The sequence below is a fragment of the Brassica rapa genome, chromosome A07 (assembly GCF_000309985.2).
Source record: "Brassica rapa cultivar Chiifu-401-42 chromosome A07, CAAS_Brap_v3.01, whole genome shotgun sequence".
In the NCBI taxonomy this organism is placed as follows: Eukaryota; Viridiplantae; Streptophyta; class Magnoliopsida; order Brassicales; family Brassicaceae; genus Brassica; species Brassica rapa.
The window spans coordinates 16,667,787-16,690,231 of NC_024801.2; the positions used below are offsets into that span (position 1 = coordinate 16,667,787).

A 22,445-nucleotide genomic window follows, 5' to 3' on the forward strand; every position below is an offset into this window, starting at 1 on the left:
AATGGCAGGATCCGGCAAAGGAACTTTCGATGTACTTCAGTGGTACTTTGTTTTTCCAAATATTGTAGATGGATCCTGGCCTGAACCCGGAATTAAGTAGTAGGATGCTACAATGCACATACATTTTTGTCTGGCTGATAATGATCGTATAAATCTGCCAATGTCCTTCAAAGATCCAAGCAGGGGATTCCCAAGAAATACACACACACACGAGGAAGACCAGAGAAAGTTAGTTTAGTGACCCGCTTAAATATATCTGCTGAGGAAAGTTTATCATCTTTGCTCGAAAGCAGGGATTTCTAGTTTGAAGGTCGGAGCATGGAATTTGTGCCTTCGGTATTTTAGGAATGTGTCTTCCTGCTTCGTGGTAACTTTGGCATTTTGCTGATTATTTTTGCTCTGATCCGCTTTCTTGGTTCTTTGCGTTGGTGCTTGATAGCACTCATTTGTGAACGAGGGATTGCTTTGTCTTTATATTTCTACCATTTCCTAACATCTACTTATTCTGGCCAAAATATTCTATGGTAAGATGAGGTAAGTTAGTCTACATCCTTGATTTTCTTTCAGCTCCGCACCTTTATTGGGCTAATGTTACTATGGCATTTTACATTTTTCTGACCAATAAAATAGGTTATCAAATTTCATATGATGATCGTTAGTACAAGAATAATTAGATAACTAAAATTTTTAGACCAGTCCTACCTATCAAATTAGATCATGTTTAGTTCAGTGTGAAATTAAAAGAGAAAAAGACATGTACAAAAATAAATGCTCTTTTAACTACTTCTCGTTTTGATACCCCATTTTATTGATTTTCAAATCTCAAATACATAAACCAACAAAAAGAGATTATGGTTCCTATATATATATGTGTGTGTGTGTGTGTTTGTTACTATTATGACTGCACCGCCATTTTTTTTTGCATGTTGCCATTTAGATGTTATAACCTGACCAAAATTTTATTCTGTGTTGAAACCTCCATTTTGGTTTGCTACTTGTAATGGAAAAAGAGAACATTTTTCTTCACCAAACAATTGGTCTCTTTCTCAAATATTTTTCCGCTACCTATAGAATTATAGGTTTTTACATTTCTAGTGGATTTGATGATGACAAAGTCAATTTGAAGACATTAATCAGATAAAAAAAAATAGAGACACATCTATTTAGATAATTTCCAGACTTTACTTTCTTTTGAGAAAAATCGGTGATCATCTAGATCTATGCAATGATTACAGTTTCTATCAAGTGCCTAATCAACACATTCATCTCGAAGCTACATCATGTGGAAATCTACGGACTTAATCTGGATATCGAAACTCTATCATCTTATTTTTCATTTCTGCATTTCTTCTTTATTCCTCGTAGTCTGAACTCTATAGCTGATTCCAATCAGCGGTATGTAATCCTCACTTTGCAATGCCGTTTTAAGGCCTTAATTAAGTATTTGGTTGTTCAAAAAAATATATACTATTTTGCGGTTTTTTAAGCTGGCATTTTAACCATCTCCAATGATACATGAAAATGATCAAAAAATAAAAATATATAAAATTTCTTTGATTGGTATATCATTTTCAAAAAAATTAATAAGAACATAAAAACAGTAGTGCATCAACTAAAAACAATATTCACAAACTCATTTACACTACACTAATCCCTAAAATTTTGGACATTTTTATGTTACATATAAAGGTTAAAGAATTTGTTAATACTTTAACCAAAAAATTTAGTACTTCCATTTAAAACTTAATATTGACACAAGTTGTTCCGCTAAATCCTTAAAATTGATTTTCTTTTCAAAACCGCAAATGTGAGTTTTTCCAAAACCGCACATATGAGTTTTTCCTCAAAATGTGTTTCCCGTCAAAACCGCAAAAGTGAGTTTTCCTGCAAAATCACAAAAATAAGTTTTCTGCAGTAATCACTTCAGATTATAAACTAGAAATATTTTAATCAAAAACCATTTACTTTGATTTATGTTAATATATGAAATAATATTTTTTGCCAGAGATTATATAACATGTATTCACATTATTAAAAAAAAAAAGATAAAGGTGTATTCTAAATTTGTTGGCAGATTCTGGAAGGAACTCTACCCACATGTTTCTTCTCAGATACGCGTTTCAAATTTCTATTCATTCCATATGGCGAGAAAGGAATGGGAGAAAACACGGAGAGGCACACCAAACTTCAGTTACTTTGCTGAAAGGGATTGATAAAGGTGTGCGTAACCGCATATCTTCTCTGCGTATGGGTGGGGATCGACGATTTCAGAAAGCCCTAATGGCTTGGTTCGCCACAAGAAGTTAGCAAGAGATTAAGTTTTGATCTTCAATATTTTTTTCTTATTGCAAAAATAAAACAATGTTACACCTGATGTAAAAAGGTTTTTTTGATTTGAATAAATTTAACATTCTTTCAAAAAAAAAAAGATAAAGGGTCTAAAGAAGGTTGAAAAGGGTTCAACCCTATTTTACTTTTTTTATGGGTTCTAAAAGGGTTAGGGTACATTTATGGTTGAGCTTAAGTTTAAATAGGGCTTGGCTGGGTTGGATAAACCCTATATAATATCCCTAGACACAACCATTGGAGATGTCCATAGAGAAACTCTGCCATCTTGAGTTCTCGACTTTTGTGTAATACCGATTCATTGAAATCATAGTAGACATAATCTTAAGCAAAAGTTTTTCACAAATAAAGAAAGTAAACCAAAGTTACATTGTCCAAGATTAGGTTACTTCTAAAGGCCGAAGGCTACAAAAAGCAAAGCAAGTCTTAGTTTTTTTTCTTTCTTTTTGGTCTCCAAGAAACAAAAACTAAAGTAACATTAAAAAGGTAATTAAAAACTAACACATATCAGCGATGTCCTACACTAGCTAAGTGGTAATGGTACAACTTAAGTGTTAGGAGGGGAATACGTCGCCGACATCTCACTAGCGGTCGTCTCAAAACCAGTCTCGACCATTGATCTTACATTCGGAAGCTCGTGAGTCAATCCTCCGGCCAAGTTGTGAAAGTAGTTATCCTCATTGTTGCTAGGAAACAGAACATTCTCTGTTTCACTGTTTCTCAGAAACATAGCATCCCCTGTTCCGTTGTTTCTAGCTATGTTGTACGGAACTCCGAGCATCTGAGAAGCAAAATAAGCAGCAGCCGACTCTGTGAAGCTTGCGGGTTCGTCTACTGGAGAAGAGCTAAGGTTTTGTCTTGTTGGTATGTTGCTGAAAACGTCTGTTGAAGCAAAAAGAGTTGTGGTTTGTGACACTGAGTTGTATTGGCTGGTTTCAGGTATTGCCGGATGAAGCCATGATTGTGGGACTGATCTTTGTGATGATACTGAGTTCGTCTTCTTAAATATTCTGCAAATAGCCCAAGCATCCTACCAAAAAAAAAAAAACACAAACACAAACGAAAGGTTATTTCTCCCGCGTGTAAAGCAAGTTAGGGAAAGTGTGGTTACTTACGCTTGAAGGAATCTCTTTATTGTTGATGTTATGGTGTTGCTTCTTGTTATTGTAACTGGGATACGACGATGAGCGATGAGAGTCAGAGAGAGAAGGGAGGCGAAATTCGTGCATCATCCAATCGGTTTTGATTCCTTTAGCAGCTCGACCACGGTAGAACACAAGCGACTTCTTCAAACCGATGCATCGAGTGGAGTCCAATGAGTATATTGGCCGGTCAGTTCCGGTTGCTTTCCAGAATCCACCTCCAGTTACACGGTTAGGCCTCGTGCTGTTTCGATATTTCCTGTCTCTTGGACAGTAAAAGTACCACTCTTTCTCCCCCATCGCTGCAAGCTCTTTTTAAACATTGATTCAAGAAAATGCACTCAAGGCTTTAGTTTCCATAAGTTTGGAGAAAAGTTAGAAATAAGAGTTCAGTGTGGCGTACTTGGGAGGTCCCACGGATCGTATTTATAGATATCGACTTTTTTGATGAGTTCAAAGGGAAGAGATCTGTGTAGAACCTTCCGTTTCAGGTAGAAACTTACGAGTTCTTCGTCTGTGGGATGAAACCTAAACCCTGGCAAAACGACGTCATCGAATCTTTCTACGTTGTTGCTTTCTTCATCATCCATAATTTAGTACTATTGTGATTATGAAATAAATCTACCAAAAGAGAATGAAGAGAGTAAGAGAGATTTATAGAAATTGTGTGTGAGAGAGCCTTGGAGCATGAAGAGAAGAAGACAGAAGTTGCTTAGATATCAAGAAATGTGTTCATGGGGAAATGATAATTGGACCAGAAAGTTATGCATAGCTATAAGACCAATGTCTCTAGGAGAAGTGGAGAGTTTTGCAAGAAAGATATGATCTTTATTTTCTTCGTCATTTTATATATTTTCTTAAAATTTCGGGCGTGACGCAAATGAAAAGTGTACATTAATATTAAATTATAAAAGGTTATGGAAAAACATTTTCCTTTACGACAATTTTTATGTACGTATATTCGACCGACTTTTCGTAACTACTGATTGGCCTCGTTATCGTTTCTTGCTGAAGTGTATTGCTGCTCTGTGTTCGGAATTTCCTGTAGTCATTAATTTGCCAAACAATCATCAAAATCCAATATCGTTTCTCGAAAGTTTGGTGTCTTCTGCGATGGCAGGTTCTAGTTTTATCTTGCGTTAGGAAGATTTGCTTCATGACAGGATTCGCAATGAAGCATCGATCAATGGTTGACTCATTGATCTTTTCGTTAGGACTGAATCAGGGCTGAGGCGTTGCTGTTTTGGTGTTGTGCTTTGTATCAATTTTTGTAGCCATCTTAGAGCAACATTATTGGAGGTTTCTTGATCTTAGGTTCTTAAAATACATGTATGTGTATGTATATATTATATATACGTATGTAATTGCAGGGTTCTAAGCTTTACGGGAAACTCAATCGAAAGTTTTTAAATAAGAAACTTTCGGTTGAGTTTCCCGTAAAGCTTAGAACCCCGCAATACGCATATATAATATATATATACACATACATGTATTTTAAGAACCTAAGATCAAAAAACCTCCAATAATATTGCTCTTAATGAGAAGCTATCCCATTGCCCTCATAACTCTCATTCTATTTTGATAGCCATTCGTTTACCTCCTGAATTTATTCTTAATTTATGAAATATCTCTTGAAATATCATAATATTGTATGTGATCTGTCTACCCGCAACAAAAGCTGACTAAGTTTCCGATATATGTTCCGGTAAGATTTTATTTAGTCTTTGACACAATACCTTGGAGACGATCTTATAGCTCACGTTTCATATCTCTAAATTAAAATGCCAAAACTGGGCTATCTCAGTTGGCTTATCTTTCTTTGAAATGAAATAAATGTTTGTGTCATTCAATCATCGAGGAATGATGTTATCGAAAAAGAATTCAGTAACCATACGGGTTAAACTCTTTTTCCTATATCTCAAAAATTTTGGTAAAATAATCTTGTTATCCCGTCTGGTCCTAGAGCTTTTTCTAGATCGCAAATAGGACTAATTTACACCACCTTCTAGAACTGAGGCTGTGAGGTCTTGATTTATCGAAGCTGTGAGGTCTTGATTTATCGAATTCTCGTTAGTAAGCAAGTAATCAACAATTTAAACGTAGAAATATTTTAAAATTCAGTTAAACAACTTCCAAGTTAAGCCTAAATCAAATTAGGCATCGGTTAAATCGAATACATTACTTAAGCTTGCTATGTGTGTCTCCAAGTTTGAGACATGTAAAAACATAATGTAGAAATGAAGATCTCGTGGTAATTTATTTTTAAAGAAAAATAAACAAACAACGTTCAAGATGAGATAAATCCAAAAAAGCATGGGTTTATTAACCCACGCAACACAAGTTCAGAAGTTTGGTCAATTGCTTTCAACCTAAGTTTTCTCTTTCTCTTTATATGTGAAAGTCCATTAATTTCAGCAACCCATATTTTAAAAACTTTATTTACTAATACTGTGATTATCAAAGTACATGCATATATATAGTAGTACTAGCACATGCATGTTAAATAAAAAAATCCATAGGTAGTAAATATTAAATATAATGGTTTAGGTTTGTGCTCAAAAAAACAAAACAAAAAAGAAAGTTGACGTACTAAACAAGTGTTCAGTCTTGGGCAAGTTGTGAAATTTTTTTCTTTTTCTTTTTCTTTTTCCTTTAGAAAGTTACGTGTTAATAAAAAAAAAGTTACGTGTTAATAAACTCTCTAGTTTGCGACAAATGTTCTCTGACGGAAAATATATGAAACTAAGTCCAAAATTCCTTGAATGATTTATTAACGTGAATTATTGTCAAATATGAATGTAACAGGATGTTAGATATATGTAGGTGAAATTATTTACACCTTCGACCATATTTTGTAGCAATGGCTAACATCACTACGACTATATATCACAGATTCGATTAATCAGGATTTCACAGCTCCAATAAAATAATGGGAAGTAAAACTTTGTTTCCATATGGTTAATGAATTTCTATTTGATGGTGTCAATATTGTTTAAGGATTGAATGATACAAACATTTGTCTCATTTCGAAGAAAGATAAGGTCGTTATAGTGGCCCGTTTCGAACTATCTGTGCAATTTGAGTTATAAAATTGTTTCCAATTTTTTAATGCCAGACACTGAAATAGTCTTAGATGCGCTTATCTTTGAAATTCAATCAGCTTTTGTTACTGGTAAATAGATCACATATAATAATATGATCGTTTAGAAGATGTTTCATGCACTAAAAGCTAATCAATGTGGGAGAAATAAGGGGATGGCTATTAAAACAGATATACACAAAACATATGATCATATGTCATAGAAACTTATTAGATATGTTATGAAGCATATGGGTTTTTCAGAAACGTGGATCGAGTGGATAATGCTATTTGTTACATCTGTGTAAGTATTGAATCCTCATGAACGTCCAGCCCAATGGGAATATTGTCCCATAGAGAGACATATGTTATGGAGATTCTTTGTCTCGTTTCATCTTTATTCTATTTACAGAAGCGATTGTTAGCCTTTTAAATCATGTGGAGAGTCAAAGTAAGATATCGGGGATGTGGGTAGCACATACTAGCCCTCCGGTGTCATACTTAATATATATTCGCTGATGATAGCCTTTTTGTAAGACAGATTCATGTGCTTGTGGTGAAGTTATGAAAACAGTTTTGTTATATGGGAAAGCATCAAGACCTAGTATTTATTTTGAATCGTCTTTGAAAGGCCTCTATATCCTTCGGTTCTGTTTAGATAGCTGGTCACGCTTTAGATTCTTAACGCTAGTTATTTATCTAATTAAATTTTAACATTAAAAAATTGCACAGGAAAAACAAGGACATTTATAGAGCTGGTTTGTCTCTGTTTGTTCAGAGTCACTATAATAAGAAACGTCTATCACTTTTTTTTTTTTGGTAAAAGTTTAAATAAATCTGTCTCACACAAAAAAAAAAAAATCTCTCATCATATTTCATATAAAAAAGTCTCTGAAGCTCTTAGGAGATCACCAATAAAAGTGCTCAATTAGTGGTATGTGTATTTAGATTCATCTCAGATATAAGTTAGAGATCTCTTTAAAAAAAAATAGACGCATCGGTGTGAGATTGGTATGATCATAAGAGCAAAGGAATTGTCACGTGAGAAGCTAACGAGCTGTCCACCTGCAAGTGAGAAGAGAAGAAACGGTTACACTAAGAAAGTATAAATAGATGAAATTGTAATTGGGAGAGGAGTTGGTTAGTAGGAGCCTTGTGGCTTGGGATTGTTTCTCCTAAGAGATTCAAGATAGATTTCTCTGTAATTCCGTTGTAACCTCTGTTTTTGGTAGAAATATACTTGAGTTCTATCAAATTGGTGCGGTGAGCGTGAATCAAACACGATCATGAATAAGTAGTACGCTTGAAGAAACATTCATAGTGTTCCCCTGACGAACAAAAACCAAATCTCATATATTTTTTCAACAATCTAAAGAAAGAAAAAATAGAGCATGAAACTGAAACTGTGATAGAAGAAAATTGGGGGGAAAATGGAAATTAGCAAGGTTATATAGTTCATATTTACAGAAAACGATATTAAACTAGGGAAAAAATGGAGATTATCAAAAATAAAAAGGTTATATAGTTATACTTACATAAGATGCTCGCGGATGTCTTTCGCTTGGGGAAGATATGTCTCTTGAATACAAAAAGCTATTTTTTAAGATATGTGAATATCGACTTTTCACTTCTCTTTTCAGTATTTGTATAGAGTAGGTTTAATAATTATATCAAGATATACGTATCGACATCTTCTTATTTCTGACAGCAAATCTATCATAGGATTACATAGGATTATAGGGAGAATAGGGGTGTTAAAGTGCATAGAGGTCTAAACAGGGAACGGGTATTTAGCTCTTTTTTTTTGGTCAAAGGAACGGGTATTTAGCTAATTTCGGCTTCTTTCGTGTATATCCCACCTAATTTCTCTATATAAAAGTGTTTTTTTGTGCTCATGCAGGGACATATATTTTTACAAAATAAATATATTAAAAAATTATTAGTATCTAATTTAAATTTTAATTATTTTATGAATAATATTATATTATTTTAATTAGATATGTAATTTGAATATATAATATCTAGTTGAATTGGTTATTACTTGAATATATTGAATTGTATTTATTTCTCTAAATTTAACCGTAATATTTTTTGTGCTGAAATAGATTTAAATTTTATTAGTTTTTTTTGCATTTAGACTTTTGATTTAGCCATAAAAACTTAGATTGTTTAAGTTGCTCATTTTGCGGGTTATACTGAGTTACACATATTTTTTTTTAAATCAAAGCACTATTACTTTTAATTCTAGTTAGAACTAAGTTTTATTAGTTTTATTTCCTTAATTTAGTTCATTTGAAATATGTATATATCCATATTTCATGTGTACTTCCCATTAGGTGAAATGTCATACATCTTTATCTTTTGTCTTTGTCCAGCTCAATGGTATGCTTTCTATAATCTTCACATCATTGGGATCCACAAAAAAAAACCTGAATTGCTTGTAAATTCAATGTTTGCGAAGTTACATTGATAAAAAAAAATTCACTGTAAGATCAGGGTAAAGGTTGTGTTAATTTCTATTTGATGGTCTTGGGCGATTGGTTGGAAGCAAAAGATTATTCCATACTGAAATAGATGATCTTGATCCAAACTTTTTGATTAGTCTTTAGCTAACCAGAGATCTAGCAAAGACGATACTGCGCCAGCCATATGACGGTGAATATGATCTAATTGGTTTCCGGGGGAGGCGTTCCTGGAGTACTGTCCTTTGAATACGCGAGGAAATAATGCAGTTGATTTCTCTATCAAGCGCCAAAATTGCTTTCCAATTATGGTCGTGTTTAAATTTGTAAGATCTTTAAACCACATGTTTCCTTCATCCTTGGGATTGCATAATTTTTCCCATGATTTCCAGTCATGCCTTTTGTATTTTCCTCTAAACTCAACCAAAATTGTGCCACTGCACTCGTCAATTTATTTGTTACGACCTTTGGTAGACGAAAACAAGACATTATGTGATTTGGTAAAGCAGTAAATACTGATTTTAGAATCAATTTCTTTCCCCATTTGGTGAATAATTGAAAAGTTCATCCATTAGCCAGATTATTTAAACGGTCTTGGATAAAACCAAAAACTTGTGTCTTTGATCCTCCAAATTTTTTATGGCATTCCCAAATATGAACCATCCCATCTATGTTCTAAATCCCTAAAATATCCCCAAGCTTCTGCCGAATGGATTCCTCAATCTTCTGTCCAAATTGAATAGAAATTTTTTGGAAATTTATCATTTGGCCCGATATTTCCTCATACTCTTATAAAATCCTGATAATAGTTTGACACTCCTATTTTTGTGTCTTACCAAAAAAAGACTATCATCTGCAAATAGCAATCGAAGGGCATACCCTTGCAACCTTTATTCATGTTAGTTGTTTCTCTCCCTCAACATTTTTAATGTTCGCAATTGGGGACGCTTATATGTTTTTATGGTCATAAACTTGTTCTTGCATAACTTATTAGTCATTAAACCATTAAAAATCTATTGTGATATAAGGATTTTGTCTGAAATCAACCTTCCAGGTACAAAACCAAACCCGATTGTGTTTCCGAAATAAGTGTGGGTAGGCAGGTCTTAAATCTCTGGCATAACACCTTAGAAATGATCTTATATTTTACATTGCATAGACTAATCGGCCGTAGCTCCGTCATCCTTGTAGGCCTCTCCATTTCAGGAATGAGAAAAATATTTGTAATGTTTAAATTATTGACCATACCATGCAGGCAGTGTTTTGAAACCCGACCCAGACCCGCGGTTGAACCGGTAAACCCGGTGACCCAGAAAAAATCCAGTTTGAATTTTGTGAAAAATCCAATATTTAGAAACCCGCAAAAGCCCAGTAAAACCCGAAACCCGATACCGTATTATGTTTTTAGATTATGTTTTATATTCTAAATTTCCAATTAAGGTATTAGGTGCTGACAAAAAAAAAAGAGGTTAGGTTTTTCCTTTTTAGTTTCATATTTGTGATTTTTAGATTTTGATGAAGATTTCACTATGCCACCTGAAAAAAATGAAGAGAACGATGGTAGAGAGAACCAAAATTAGTTGATGTAATTTGGTGTTAGTTTATTTCCGTTATTGACAATTTAGTATAATGATCTTTTACTTTTGGTTTATTTTGTATTTGAAGTTTAATTTATTATTCACATTAGATATTTAAATATTTATAAATTTTATGTCTTGATATTTTTAGATGTCATAACTCTTACCTTGTAAGAGAAAATCTTAAATAGTCTAAACTATTTTTTGATATTTTGTATGTCAAATGAAAATAAAAATATAAAAACTAAAGTTAAGTATTTTCTAAATGTTTTTAAACATAAAATATATACATATCCAAACTATTATCTTATGTTTTAAAAAAATTAGAAATACTTTAGTTTCTATATTTTTATTTACATATCTGATATATTATTATATAATAAAATTAATTCATTTATTAACCCGTGGTTTATCCGCGGTCGATCCAGTGATCCAACAACCCGGTATGTCGTCCGATTCAGTGTCCGGATCGGGTTTAAAAACATTGCATGCAGGTCATTCTTTATAATAGGCCAAGAGTGCTGGAAGAAAAGTGATGTCATGCCATTCAATCCAGGGGCTTTATCTGGGTGCATTATAAACAGAGCTTGTCTTACCTCTTTCCTCCGTTGCTATCCTGATCAACCGCTGACTCATCTGATAAGTGATGCTTGGTGTGATCCCTTCCAAAAAACTTTTAAAGTATGAGGGAGAAGTGGTACTGAATAGATTATCAAAATAGTGCACTGCAACCTTTTGTACTTCTTTTTCCCCTGTTATCTAATGTTTGTCTGCGTCGTGTAAACTGACAATCCTATTGCGAGTACGATGTTGTTTCCTTAAAGCATGATAAAAGTTGGTGTATAGATTCCATGATGTATGCCACATAGTCCTACTCTTCTATTGCCATTACTCCTCCTCATCATTGTACAGTTTCTGTAGTTTCTTAGAGACATCCATTATTTTCTCCTGATTTCTACTGTTATCTGTTTGTACTTCTTCCAAAGCTTGTTTAAGCTTGCTAATTTTCTCTTTTCCCATATGGTGGATTATTCTTATGCCATCTAGCAATTTCATGATGAAAATTACAAATTTTTGTAACAAAATCCTTTGAACTACCTTCCTCTGAATCTACCCAGGCTCTACCAATGGATTTCATTAAACCATCTTGTCGAATACATCTTTTATCTAATGAAAATTAACCCTATCGCCTGGGTACTTTATCCTCAAGATAAGCCATTACTGGCCGATGATCAGATCCTATCAATCCTAAATATTATGGAAATCTATTTTATCATTAGAGAGAATTTCATGTTTACCACATTGTTTGTACTATTATTCATGTTTACCTTCATTAAATGAACATTTTTACAAATATCTCATCCATTAAAGAGGCAAAACACTTTTATACCCATTGCTTTATTAATTTCTAAATATATAATTATTTAAATAAATAATATTAAAAATAATAAAAATGAAATTATAATAATTTTTATATTTTTTAAATTTGAACTTTTTATACTTTTCGATAATGTTTTCAATTTTTTTCTATGGTGATGATTGTTTCAATAGTTTTTAGTTTTAGTTTTTGGTTTTTAGATTTTAGTTTTTGGTTTTTAGATTTTGGTTTTTGGTTTTCAGTTTTTGGTTTTTAGTTTTTAGTTTTTGGTTTTTAGATTTTGATTTTGGTTTTTTGTTTTGCAGTATTTTTTTTATTTTCAAAAATTAATTAATAGATTACTTTAAAATAATACAACAAAATAGCCATAAATATTTAGATTTTACAATTAAAACTTATCAAAATACTGTGATTATTATTTTAAAATAAAATACAATAACATATTTTAATTATTATATTTTTATGAAAATATATTATATAAAATATAAATTATAAAATATATATAAATTACACAAAATTAAAAAAAAAAATTAAATTTTGAAACTACTTAGAAAATTTTCTTATATAAAATATTTAAATTTAAAAACTTGAATAAATAGTTTTTCTTATATAAATATTATAAATTATACAAAAATAAAAGCACATAAAATTATGAAATTAATTAAAAATAACAAATATTATAAAAACATAATATGTTTTATTCATACAATATATTGTATAATCCTGAAATATAAAAAATGCCATTCAACTTTAAGAAAATATAAATAATTTATATAAGAAAATTTATAATTAATTTCATAATTTTATGTGTTTTTATTTTTGTATAATTTATAATATTTATATAAGAAAAACTATTTATTCAAGTTTTTAAAATTAAAATATTTTATATAAGATAATTTTCTAAGTAGTTTCAAATTTTTTTTTTTTTAATTTTGTGTAATTTATATATATTTTATCATTTATATTTTTTATAATATATTTTCATAAAAATATAATAATTAAAATATGTTATTGTATTTTATTTTAAAATAATAATCACAGTATTTTGATAAGTTTTAATTGTAAAATCTAAATATTTATGGCTATTTTGTTGTATTATTTTAAAGTAATCTATTAATTAATTTTTGAAAATAAAAAAAATACTGCAAAACGAAAAACCAAAATCAAAATCTAAAAACCAAAAACTAAAAACCAAAAACTGAAAACCAAAATCTAAAAACCAAAAACTAAAATCTAAAAACCAAAAACTAAAACTAAAAACTATTGAAACAATCATCACCTAAAACTAAAGCAAAAACTACAAACAATCAAGCTCTAATTTTCTTTTTGAAATTATTTAAAAAAAATTCTAAAATTTTTAAATATTTATTAATATCCTAAACCTCACCTTCCAAACCCTCACCCCTCAACTATAAACCATAAGTCTAGATTAGTTAATCCTAAAGTTATAAATGTATGTTTACCTCTTTAAAATTGAAAGTAAATATGGTTAAAGTAAACATGAAAAATGGTATTAGAAATGTGGTTGTTTAGAAAATTTCCTAAGAATTAACATATTATTTAGGAAAATATAAATCATAAATAAAACAAGGTATTTTCCAAATTATCTCTTTTATCAATGATACCAATTTCATAAATAACTAAACTGCTCAAAAGATTGGGGGACACGTGGCGTCTATATCAAAATTTCTCAAACGATAAATCTTTCTCTCCGAAAAAGCAGGTGGAATACGTAATACCAACTATTTTATCTCCGTATAAATTAAAAGAACAAAAGTTACAAACTTGTTTCCTTTTTAAGTGGGATTTTCCTCTTCTTATTTAAATCGACTTTACTTGTTACCATGTGAATAAAAGTTCACTTGTTTCCTTTTCTATTAATAATAATGAATTGACATATTATTTTAAATAAAAAGAGGATATCTCAACAGTTATATATAGAGAATATATCCAGAACGACTTTAGGGTTTTGATTCTCTCTTGGCATATCTCTCGGCCACAAAAGCTCAGCCGTTGCACTTTAATTTCTGCATGATGGCCAGGACGATTGACTTTGCGCAAGGATGGAGAATTATGCAGATTGGTATCACTAAGCTGGAAAAGCATGTGGAAGGACTTCCTGGGAACTCAATTAATAGTGAGCAATATATAAAACTTTACACGACTGTCTACGTTATGTGCACCCAGAAACCTCCTCATGATCACACAGAGAAGCTTTATAACAAGTACTGTGAAGTACTTGAGGAATATACTAAGTCGACAGCTTTGCCTTCTCTAAGGAAGACCTATGACGATGAATATATGCTGCTGCGAGTACTTCTTGAAAGATGGTCTATCCATAAAAAGATGGTTAGACGCCTATCCAGGATCTTCCACTATCTTGACCGTTACTTCGTTTATCGCAATTCACTCCTATCTCTGGAAGAAGTTGGATTAGCATGCTTCGTTGACATGGTTTATAACACGTTGCAACGCAGGGTCAGAGAAGCTGTGATAGCTATAGTTGATAAAGAACGAGAAGGTGATGATACTGATATTGATAGGGCGTTACTTGAAAACATTAAAGACATTTATGTAGAGATTGGAATGGGTAATATGAAAAGATACGAACAAGATTTGGAGAGCTTCATGCTTGAAGGTACAGCGTCTTACTATTCTCGCAAGGCATCAAGATGGATTCAAGAATATTCTTACTTTGATTACATTCGGAAGTCTGAAGAATGTGTAAAGAAGGAGAAGAAGAGAATGTCTCACTACCTTTACGCAAGCAGTGAGCCAGAGCTGGTTAAGAAAGTAGAGCATGAGTTGTTTGTAGTGTATGCAAACAAGCTTCTTGAGAAAAAGCACTCAGAGTTCAGGGAAATTGCGGGAGGCTTGGAACCTATAACAAACATGTTCAAGCAGCATGTTGAAGACACAGATGGTCAAGACACGGCTGCAATCAGAAAAGTGATTGAGGTACATGATAAGTACATAGTCTATGTCACAAAGTGTCTCGAGAATCAAACCATCTTTCACAAGTCCTTGAAAGAGGCATTTAAGTTTTTCTGTAGCAAAGCAGTGTCTGGAAGCTCTTTAAGTGCTGAATCACTGGCAACAATTTGTGACAGAATTATAATTCTCAAGAAATGGGCAAGTGAGGAGCTGAGTGATGAAGCTATTGAGAAGGTGGTCAAGTTTCTTGCGTATATAAGTGACGACAAGGATCTTTTTGCAGAGTTTTACAAGAAGAAGCTGGCACGTAGGCTGCTATTGAATCGTGATGCTAGTTATGATCATGAGAGAAGGATCATTACAAAGCTCAAACAACAGTTTGGTGGGAATTTTACTTATAAGATGGAGGGAATGGTGACAGATTTGACATTGTCAAGACAATACCAAAACAGCTTCGATGAGTATGTAGCCAGTAACCCTGCTGCAAAACCAGGGATTGATTTTAACGTCACTCTTCTTACAACTAGTGTTTGGCCAAGTTACAAAACGTTTGACGTGAATCTACCTAGTGAAATGGTCAAGTGTGTTGAAATTTTCAAAGTGTTTTATGAAGCCAAACACAAACGTAGGAAACTTACTTGGCTCCACTCACTAGACACTTGTCACATCAACGGAAAGTTCGATCAAAAGCCCATTGATTTGATCGTGTCGACTCACCAGGCTGCTGTGCTTCTGCTTTTTAACACAAGGGACCAACTGAACTACACTGACATCCAAACTCAACTGAACCTAAGCCATGAAGATCTTGTGTGGGTGCTTCATTCCTTGTCATGTGCTAAATACAAGATTCTTATCAAGGAGCCAGCCACAGAGACTGTCTCCAAGAATGATGTTTTTGAAGTCAACTCCAAATTTACATCTAGAATGGGCAGAGTAAAGATTCCTCTCTCTCATGTTGATGAACGGAAGAAAGTTGTTGAATATGTTAATAACGACAGGCGCTATGCAATTGAAGCTTCTATTGTCAGGATCATGAAGGGCAAGAAAGTATTGGGACATGAACAACTTGTTTCTCAGTGTGTCAAGCAACTTAGTGGGATGTTCAAGCCTGATGTTAAAGCGATTAAAACACGTATAGAGGAATTAATAGCGAGAGATTATTTGGAGAGGGACAAGATGAATCCTAATATGTTTAGGTACTTGGCTTAGGGAACAAAGCATATATCTGGTAGTGTTATCGTCTTGTTGTTTGCTTAATTTTGCTTTCCTGTTTTTTTTTTTGTTTTAAACACGGTCATGTTTTATTCTTGGGATGCAATTGACCTTATGGCGGTTTGTTTCTTGGATATGATGGGAACTGGAGCTGGTTCTAATAAAAAGTAGATTTTTTTTCTGAGTCTTCATTAGCTTTAAAAACTGTGTTCTATGATTCTTAATCCTTTTGTTAATAGAGTCACAACTGTATGATTTGGGTTCAGAAACTACAATAAGCTACTTATGGAGATCTGAGTTTTTATAGTATTATAATAGAATGATACTAAAGCCCTTAATTAATATACCAGATAGATTCACCTATATGTCCAATAAGCGAGACCATTCATTCACGCTTACATGGAGATAGCATCAAAGGGTGAAATTCGCCATGATCAGGACAATATATGAAACAGGACCCAAGATGCCCCTGAAAGCTGCTTCGATTCTCTCCATGAGACGACTCCACATTGCATCTGAGTTGCTTAACAATTTTTGTCCTTTTCTGTTGATCTTCTTTGGGCAAGAGCCCAATGCTTCGTTTTCATTAAATTTGTCACTTTCCTTAAATTTGTTTGATGGAAAAGCTTCGTTTCATTAAAAAAATGATTTTAAGGATAGGTCAAGCAATAAAACTCGACATGCCGTAGCGGGAGAGAGAGTGAGGCGACAATAAAGGCGACTAGGGTTTCGTAGCTACTGTCTCCGCCGTCGGTGTGGCCTCACGTCCACCAACAAGAATCTTCTTCTTCCTTCCTCCTCTTCCTTTCTGTCATGGCTATGTTGGTGATTGCTCGGTTTTCATCCTCGACGATTCCGGTTCCAGATCCAGATCCGTTCTCTCAGATCTCTACTTGTTGTGGCTCCACCTCCAGAACCGCCTGACCCATCAGATTTGTTCCTTTTTCTATGTCCACTTTACATCCTTGAAGCTTCAGCCTCCCCTCGAAAATCTTGTTCTAGCTTAGACAGTTCAGTTCTTGTGTCTTCTGGAGTGCAGCAATCTACTGCTTTGTTCAGTTCTCAATCATGTCCTATTCTCGTGAAGAACCCATGGTTACTTCTTTCTGGACCCTTCGCTCCTTGCATCAAGCGTCCACAAGGTTTTAATTATCTCAATACGAGTCTCCTTTTACCCTGGAACTAGGTGTGGGCTCGCACCTTGTGTGAGCTAATATATATTCTTAATATTTTTACTATTATATTTATTTTATGCTAATGTATTTAATTAGATATAAATATATTTATTGTGTGTTTTCGGTCTTTATTAACCAAATCTCAATTGCTTATTGTGTGGAAATATTTTTCTTATTGTTTATACGTGATTTTTTTATCTGGAAATTGAATCCCAAGTTTTTTTTAAATATTAAAGAGTCTACTTTCAAAATTTTTAGTTTAAGTGTAAGTGCACTCAATATGAAGGAACAAATCTTAAATTTAGTAAGTACAGTTCTTGGCCATGTAGAACTATCCAGAGAACTTGAATAAAACTCAATAATACATATCACTGTAATTTTCATGATTGGTTTAAAGAAATATGAAACTTGGTTTGCATACCAAGAATGTGCATGTTAAATATGTATCACTAAATATTAAAAATTTAAATAAGCGTCATAAAAACAAAACAATATTAAATTAAACTCTGAATAAAATTTACATTGTGTCATGAATAGTAATTAATTTTAACTTAGTTAAACATTTTCATGTTGCAATGATATATTTTAAGGTTCAACATTCACAACTTCGCCAATAATATCTAAACACACAAAACATCAGAAAGGAGAACTTGTGAACAAACATATCATAAATTAAATACATCAACAAAAAAAAATATGATATAGAAAATTCACCGACTAAACATTCCTTTTCATATTGACGTCCCAATATTTCTTTAAATTCCATGAAATAATAATTTTGAACTCTTTTGAAAAATCATCACAAGGTATGATTTTGGTTGTTCTATAAAAATTTATCTTAAAAATGAGAGGCGTTTTATATTTTATGATCTAATCACCGGAAGCGAAATTATGCAGGATAAAAAAATCTCCTTGACATAACTTAGATCGGAAATTACAAAAGACAAGTCGCCAAAAGAACATTTATCAATAGAAGCATGAGTCCCTAGTTGCCTAAAAAATAAATTTCAAAATAATTGACTAACACCAAATCGTATAATTAATGTGAATCAATAATAAAATAAATTAATATTTACGATGTATATCAACCAACACCAATTCAGTTGAAATTTTTTTTAATTTTTTCATTATTCTAAAGTATCAACACATTTACTCTAATTTTATAGCAATATTTAGCCGACTCAGTATCTCCAATAAGAAAAAGTGATACATATTTCTTTTTCCAAAAGACAATGTTTGAAGTGTTTCATATTATTTAAAGATGAAATTTTGTAAATTTTGTGTGTATTTCCCATCTAACATATGATGAGAATATGTACATTCATGGCATATTGTCGGCAAATTATAATAATAGATTATTAAAATGGATACTAAGAAAAAGTCGACATCATAATTCTATGTATTAGCATTTACATACTACTATAACTATAATACGACCTAGAGTAAGATAAATACCACTTACACATTATCTATACTATCATTAAGCTATAAACTATATTAAAATAGATTATGTTCCACATTTAGTAACGAATATGATTTAAAATTATCCAGTAACAAATATGATTTTAAAATAGAATAATAAGAATTGATCATAACTCGTCAAAGTTACATTTTTAATGAATATATATGTATCTAATTACAAATCTTGAAATAGTTGTATTATTTAAATTAATAACTCAGTTAAAAACTAATAATAAATTAATGAATAGCTAAAACCTAATAAAACATGACAAATTGGCAAAATTAACTTAAATCAAGGAGAACATGACAAATAAGAAAAAATTTAAAATAATTATATATCTAGTTACAAAATGTATAGTTATATCATTAAAATTAATAAATTAATTACCTCAACTAAAAACTAATAATAAATTAATGACTAAGCTAAAACCTAAATAAAAATATGACAAATAAGCAAAATCAAAATAATTTTATATCTAGTTACATATTTTGTAGTTGTATTATTTAAATTAATAAATTATTGGCTCAGCTAAAAACTATTAATAAAACTATTTATAAATTAATGACTCAGCTTAAACCTAATTAAAACATGACAAATAAGCAAAATTACTTAAAATCATGGAAATCATGGCAAATAAGCTAAATCACTTTAAAACTATGTATAGATTATGACTCAGTTTATACCTAATTAAAACATGACAAATAAACAAAATTACCTAAAATCATGGAAATCATGACAAATAGGCTAAATCACTTCATAAATAATAGTATAGATGAGGATGATGTGACCTCTTTGAACCTCTTTTTACCTCAGTTTGAGGATGTTGCAGGCTCTGTGAGTTTCACTATGAAACTCTATTTACTTCAGTATGAGGATATTAGAGCACCACCATCGGTGAAGTTCTAAAAGTCAGTATACAAACCATTAAATAATAATATTATAACATAATAAAAATTTCTGATTAAAATTAATTTTGTTGGTAAATGATAAGCCAATAATATCATGACACATAGCAACACAAATTTTAGAACCGTTCCTAAAAGTACTATGTACAGAGCCTCTCTTAACCTTCTCTCTCCTTCTGTTATTATTTTAATATTTAATTTTTTTTAGAACCTTGTATAAAAGCAACCGATGGACGTGCTCTTACAAACCAAAATGTTCCGACACAATTCCATACTTATGATCCTAAAACCAAAGAAAATCTCGACTTCCAGACAATCAAATCTCTACATTCATTAGTAATGGCATGGGATTCTTAATACAAGTGCTACTTGGGTATACGACGCTTGGAATTAGGGAGGCTAATTTGATGGTGAAGCTAAGAGTTTTTAGGGATGACCGATACATTCGGCGTGATCGATCGATCTGATGTTTTTTTCCGATCGATCTGATGTTGGTCGACAGATTTTTGTTGACTTGCTCTTTCACCTTTTGGTCCGCAAATATTATTGATGAGAAACATCCCACATCGGATATATAAGAATTAATCTACTACTATATAAAGGGTTAGGGCCAATCCACTAATTGCCAATTGGTTTTAAGTTGGAAGCCCATAATTAACCAGATTCTAACATGGTATCAGAGCGATAAGATCCTTTGACCTAATTTACTACAACTACTACTACTATACCGATGTTGGGCCCTCTGTGGATGTTATTCCCATATTGTCCACGCTTCAGACCTAGAAGTCTGAGCGTGAGGGAGGGTATTGATGAGAAACATCCCACATCGGATATATAAGAATTAATCTACTACTATATAAAGGGTTAGGGCCAATCCACTAATTGCCAATTGGTTTTGAGTTGGAAGCCCATAATAAACCTGAATCTAACAAATATCTTAATGAAAGTGATCGACCAATCCAGAAGGAGGTCGGCCGATCCAAAAGGAGGTTGGCCGATCCTGACTCAGATGCCATTTTTGCTTTAGTTTCTCCAGTTCTTGCTTCTTTGGCCCAAAATACCAAGAAAACTTGAAAAACACTTGAAAACATGAGTTAAATTGCGTTGAAAAACGCAACATATTATTTATCATCATCTAATCCCTTTAAAGCTATTTGCTGTCAGCAATTTGAAATTAGAAAGAAAGTAGCATCACCTTGCGAAATTTCTCCCCAATCATGACTAAAGCTGACGGCTGCATGAATAGATCGATATAGATGTATCACTGTCTCCTTAACTGTCATTGTGATAACACTCCATAAGTATACTGTTTATAAGCAAAAATATTTTACATATGCACACATTACGTTTTTAAGGATATACTCATCCAATTCAGGATCTCTGATGCTAAGAAAAACATGGTGCATCAAATTTATAATAACATTGTTAATTTTTTATGTATATTCCGAAATGAACAAAAATATTATAATTGAATAATCCGAATCTTCGAAGTTAGAGCATAGAATAGAAGATGCTTTTTTGACGACTTTTTCAATGGTATTTTATTTCACTGCGACAATATGATTGGTGTTATTAATGCACATCTTCGTACTATATAGTGTTTTTGCTATTCATTGAAAATACACCCTCAACTTTTCCAAAGTAACTTTAATTTATGAGTGTTCACATGTTACTAATTTAACTAGTCGTTCATTTCCACATGATTAGTCGTTTTTACTAGTCACAACATGCAGTTTTTTGTGAAGATGTGAAATCAATTGCAGAAAATCTAGACATAAAAACATCGTGGAGCCTATGAGACCAAACATTTAGTACCCGAACCCACATGGACTAACATGTAAAATCTCCCTTTGCAATTTATTAGAATGGTCAAGTTCTTTAATAATCTTGTATATTTAAAACACAGACGCCAACACACTTAAATTTTTATTTAACTTATGTTCACATCTCTTCAGTTATGTGCATTATTGATGTAAAGGTATGTGTATTATTTTAAGAAAACAATATAAATAAAGTTTTCTTTTAATATATGTGGTAGCAAGATCTTTAGTGACTTATGAGTGTATGATCCACACATATCATTCTCTTATCAATGCGAATTTCTTGTCAGATGATATCAGCTAGAGTAAATGAAAATTTTGGTAATATAACAAACTTGAGGATACTTAGAACTTTACATAATAGTAAGTGAGAAGTGCTTGAATAAATCACATTTCTTTCGTTATAAATTACAATTAATGTCTTAACTTTGCAAGTCTTTTTACTAAACATGTCATTAAAATATACTGTATAAATATATTCAATCCATTTCACAACGAGTTACTTTGACACACTTTACGTGATTTAGAAAACTGTAAAATATACTTGTATGCCTTTATTTAATATATATAACTAATTAAATGAAAATAATTTAAATAAAATTTTATTAGTTATTTAAAAGACAAAAATGTTTAAAATAATATTAGAATGTAGAATAAAAAATTTTGAAACAAAATATTTGATATTTTTGTGAAACAAATGACGTAGGGATTTTAATTTTCCGAAAATGAAAACGATATAATATGTCCACTTAAATAATTATATTTTCGAGTGTTACATACTTGTCGGATTTTTATCGATAATGTTATTGGAGAACAAGAGATCTAAAGTTTGATTTATGGACCCTGAAGGCAGCATGTAGCATGAGACATGGATGTGACACGTGTTATAGCCGATTGTTATGAGATTTCTTTATTAACTAGGTTAAGAGCGGGATGAACATTATATATATATT

At 31.9% G+C, this 22,445-nt stretch overlaps 2 protein-coding genes across 3 annotated transcripts; one reads left to right on the forward strand and one right to left on the reverse strand.

Moving 5' to 3' along the window:
* Positions 1 to 877: 877 nt before the first annotated feature.
* LOC103850152 (putative NAC domain-containing protein 94) lies at positions 878 to 12,205 on the reverse strand. Of its 2 annotated transcripts, XM_033275128.1 has the most exons (5): positions 8,103 to 12,205; positions 7,785 to 7,895; positions 3,892 to 7,632; positions 3,462 to 3,799; positions 878 to 3,376 (listed from the first exon to the last, which is right to left on the reverse strand). In XM_033275128.1, exons 3-5 carry the CDS (start codon positions 4,076 to 4,078, stop codon positions 2,894 to 2,896), a joined length of 1,008 nt encoding a protein of 335 aa, XP_033131019.1. In that variant the 5' UTR covers positions 4,079 to 7,632; positions 7,785 to 7,895; positions 8,103 to 12,205; the 3' UTR covers positions 878 to 2,893. The 2 variants fall into 2 exon arrangements, with proteins under 2 accessions (XP_033131019.1, XP_009125115.1); XM_009126867.3 differs by having other exon boundaries at positions 3,892 to 7,895.
* Positions 12,206 to 13,222: 1,017 nt separating this feature from the next.
* On the forward strand, positions 13,223 to 19,541 carry LOC103850155 (cullin-1-like). Its single transcript, XM_009126868.3, has one exon. It carries the CDS (start codon positions 14,016 to 14,018, stop codon positions 16,125 to 16,127), a length of 2,112 nt encoding a protein of 703 aa, XP_009125116.1. The 5' UTR covers positions 13,223 to 14,015; the 3' UTR covers positions 16,128 to 19,541.
* The last annotated feature ends 2,904 nt before the right edge of the window (positions 19,542 to 22,445 follow it).

Excerpts from the sequence above, each read along its gene's own strand:
- LOC103850152 (XM_033275128.1), bottom strand. The coding sequence starts at position 4,078 with ATGGATGATGAAGAAAGCAACAACGTAGAAAGATTCGATGACGTCGTT. Across the intron at positions 3,800-3,891 it reads CGATCCGTGGGACCTCCCAA|AGCTTGCAGCGATGGGGGAG; the intron begins GTACGCCACACT and ends ATGTTTAAAAAG. Across the intron at positions 3,377-3,461 it reads ATAAAGAGATTCCTTCAAGC|GATGCTTGGGCTATTTGCAG; the intron begins GTAAGTAACCAC and ends TTTTTTTGGTAG.
- LOC103850155 (XM_009126868.3), top strand. The coding sequence starts at position 14,016 with ATGATGGCCAGGACGATTGACTTTGCGCAAGGATGGAGAATTATGCAG.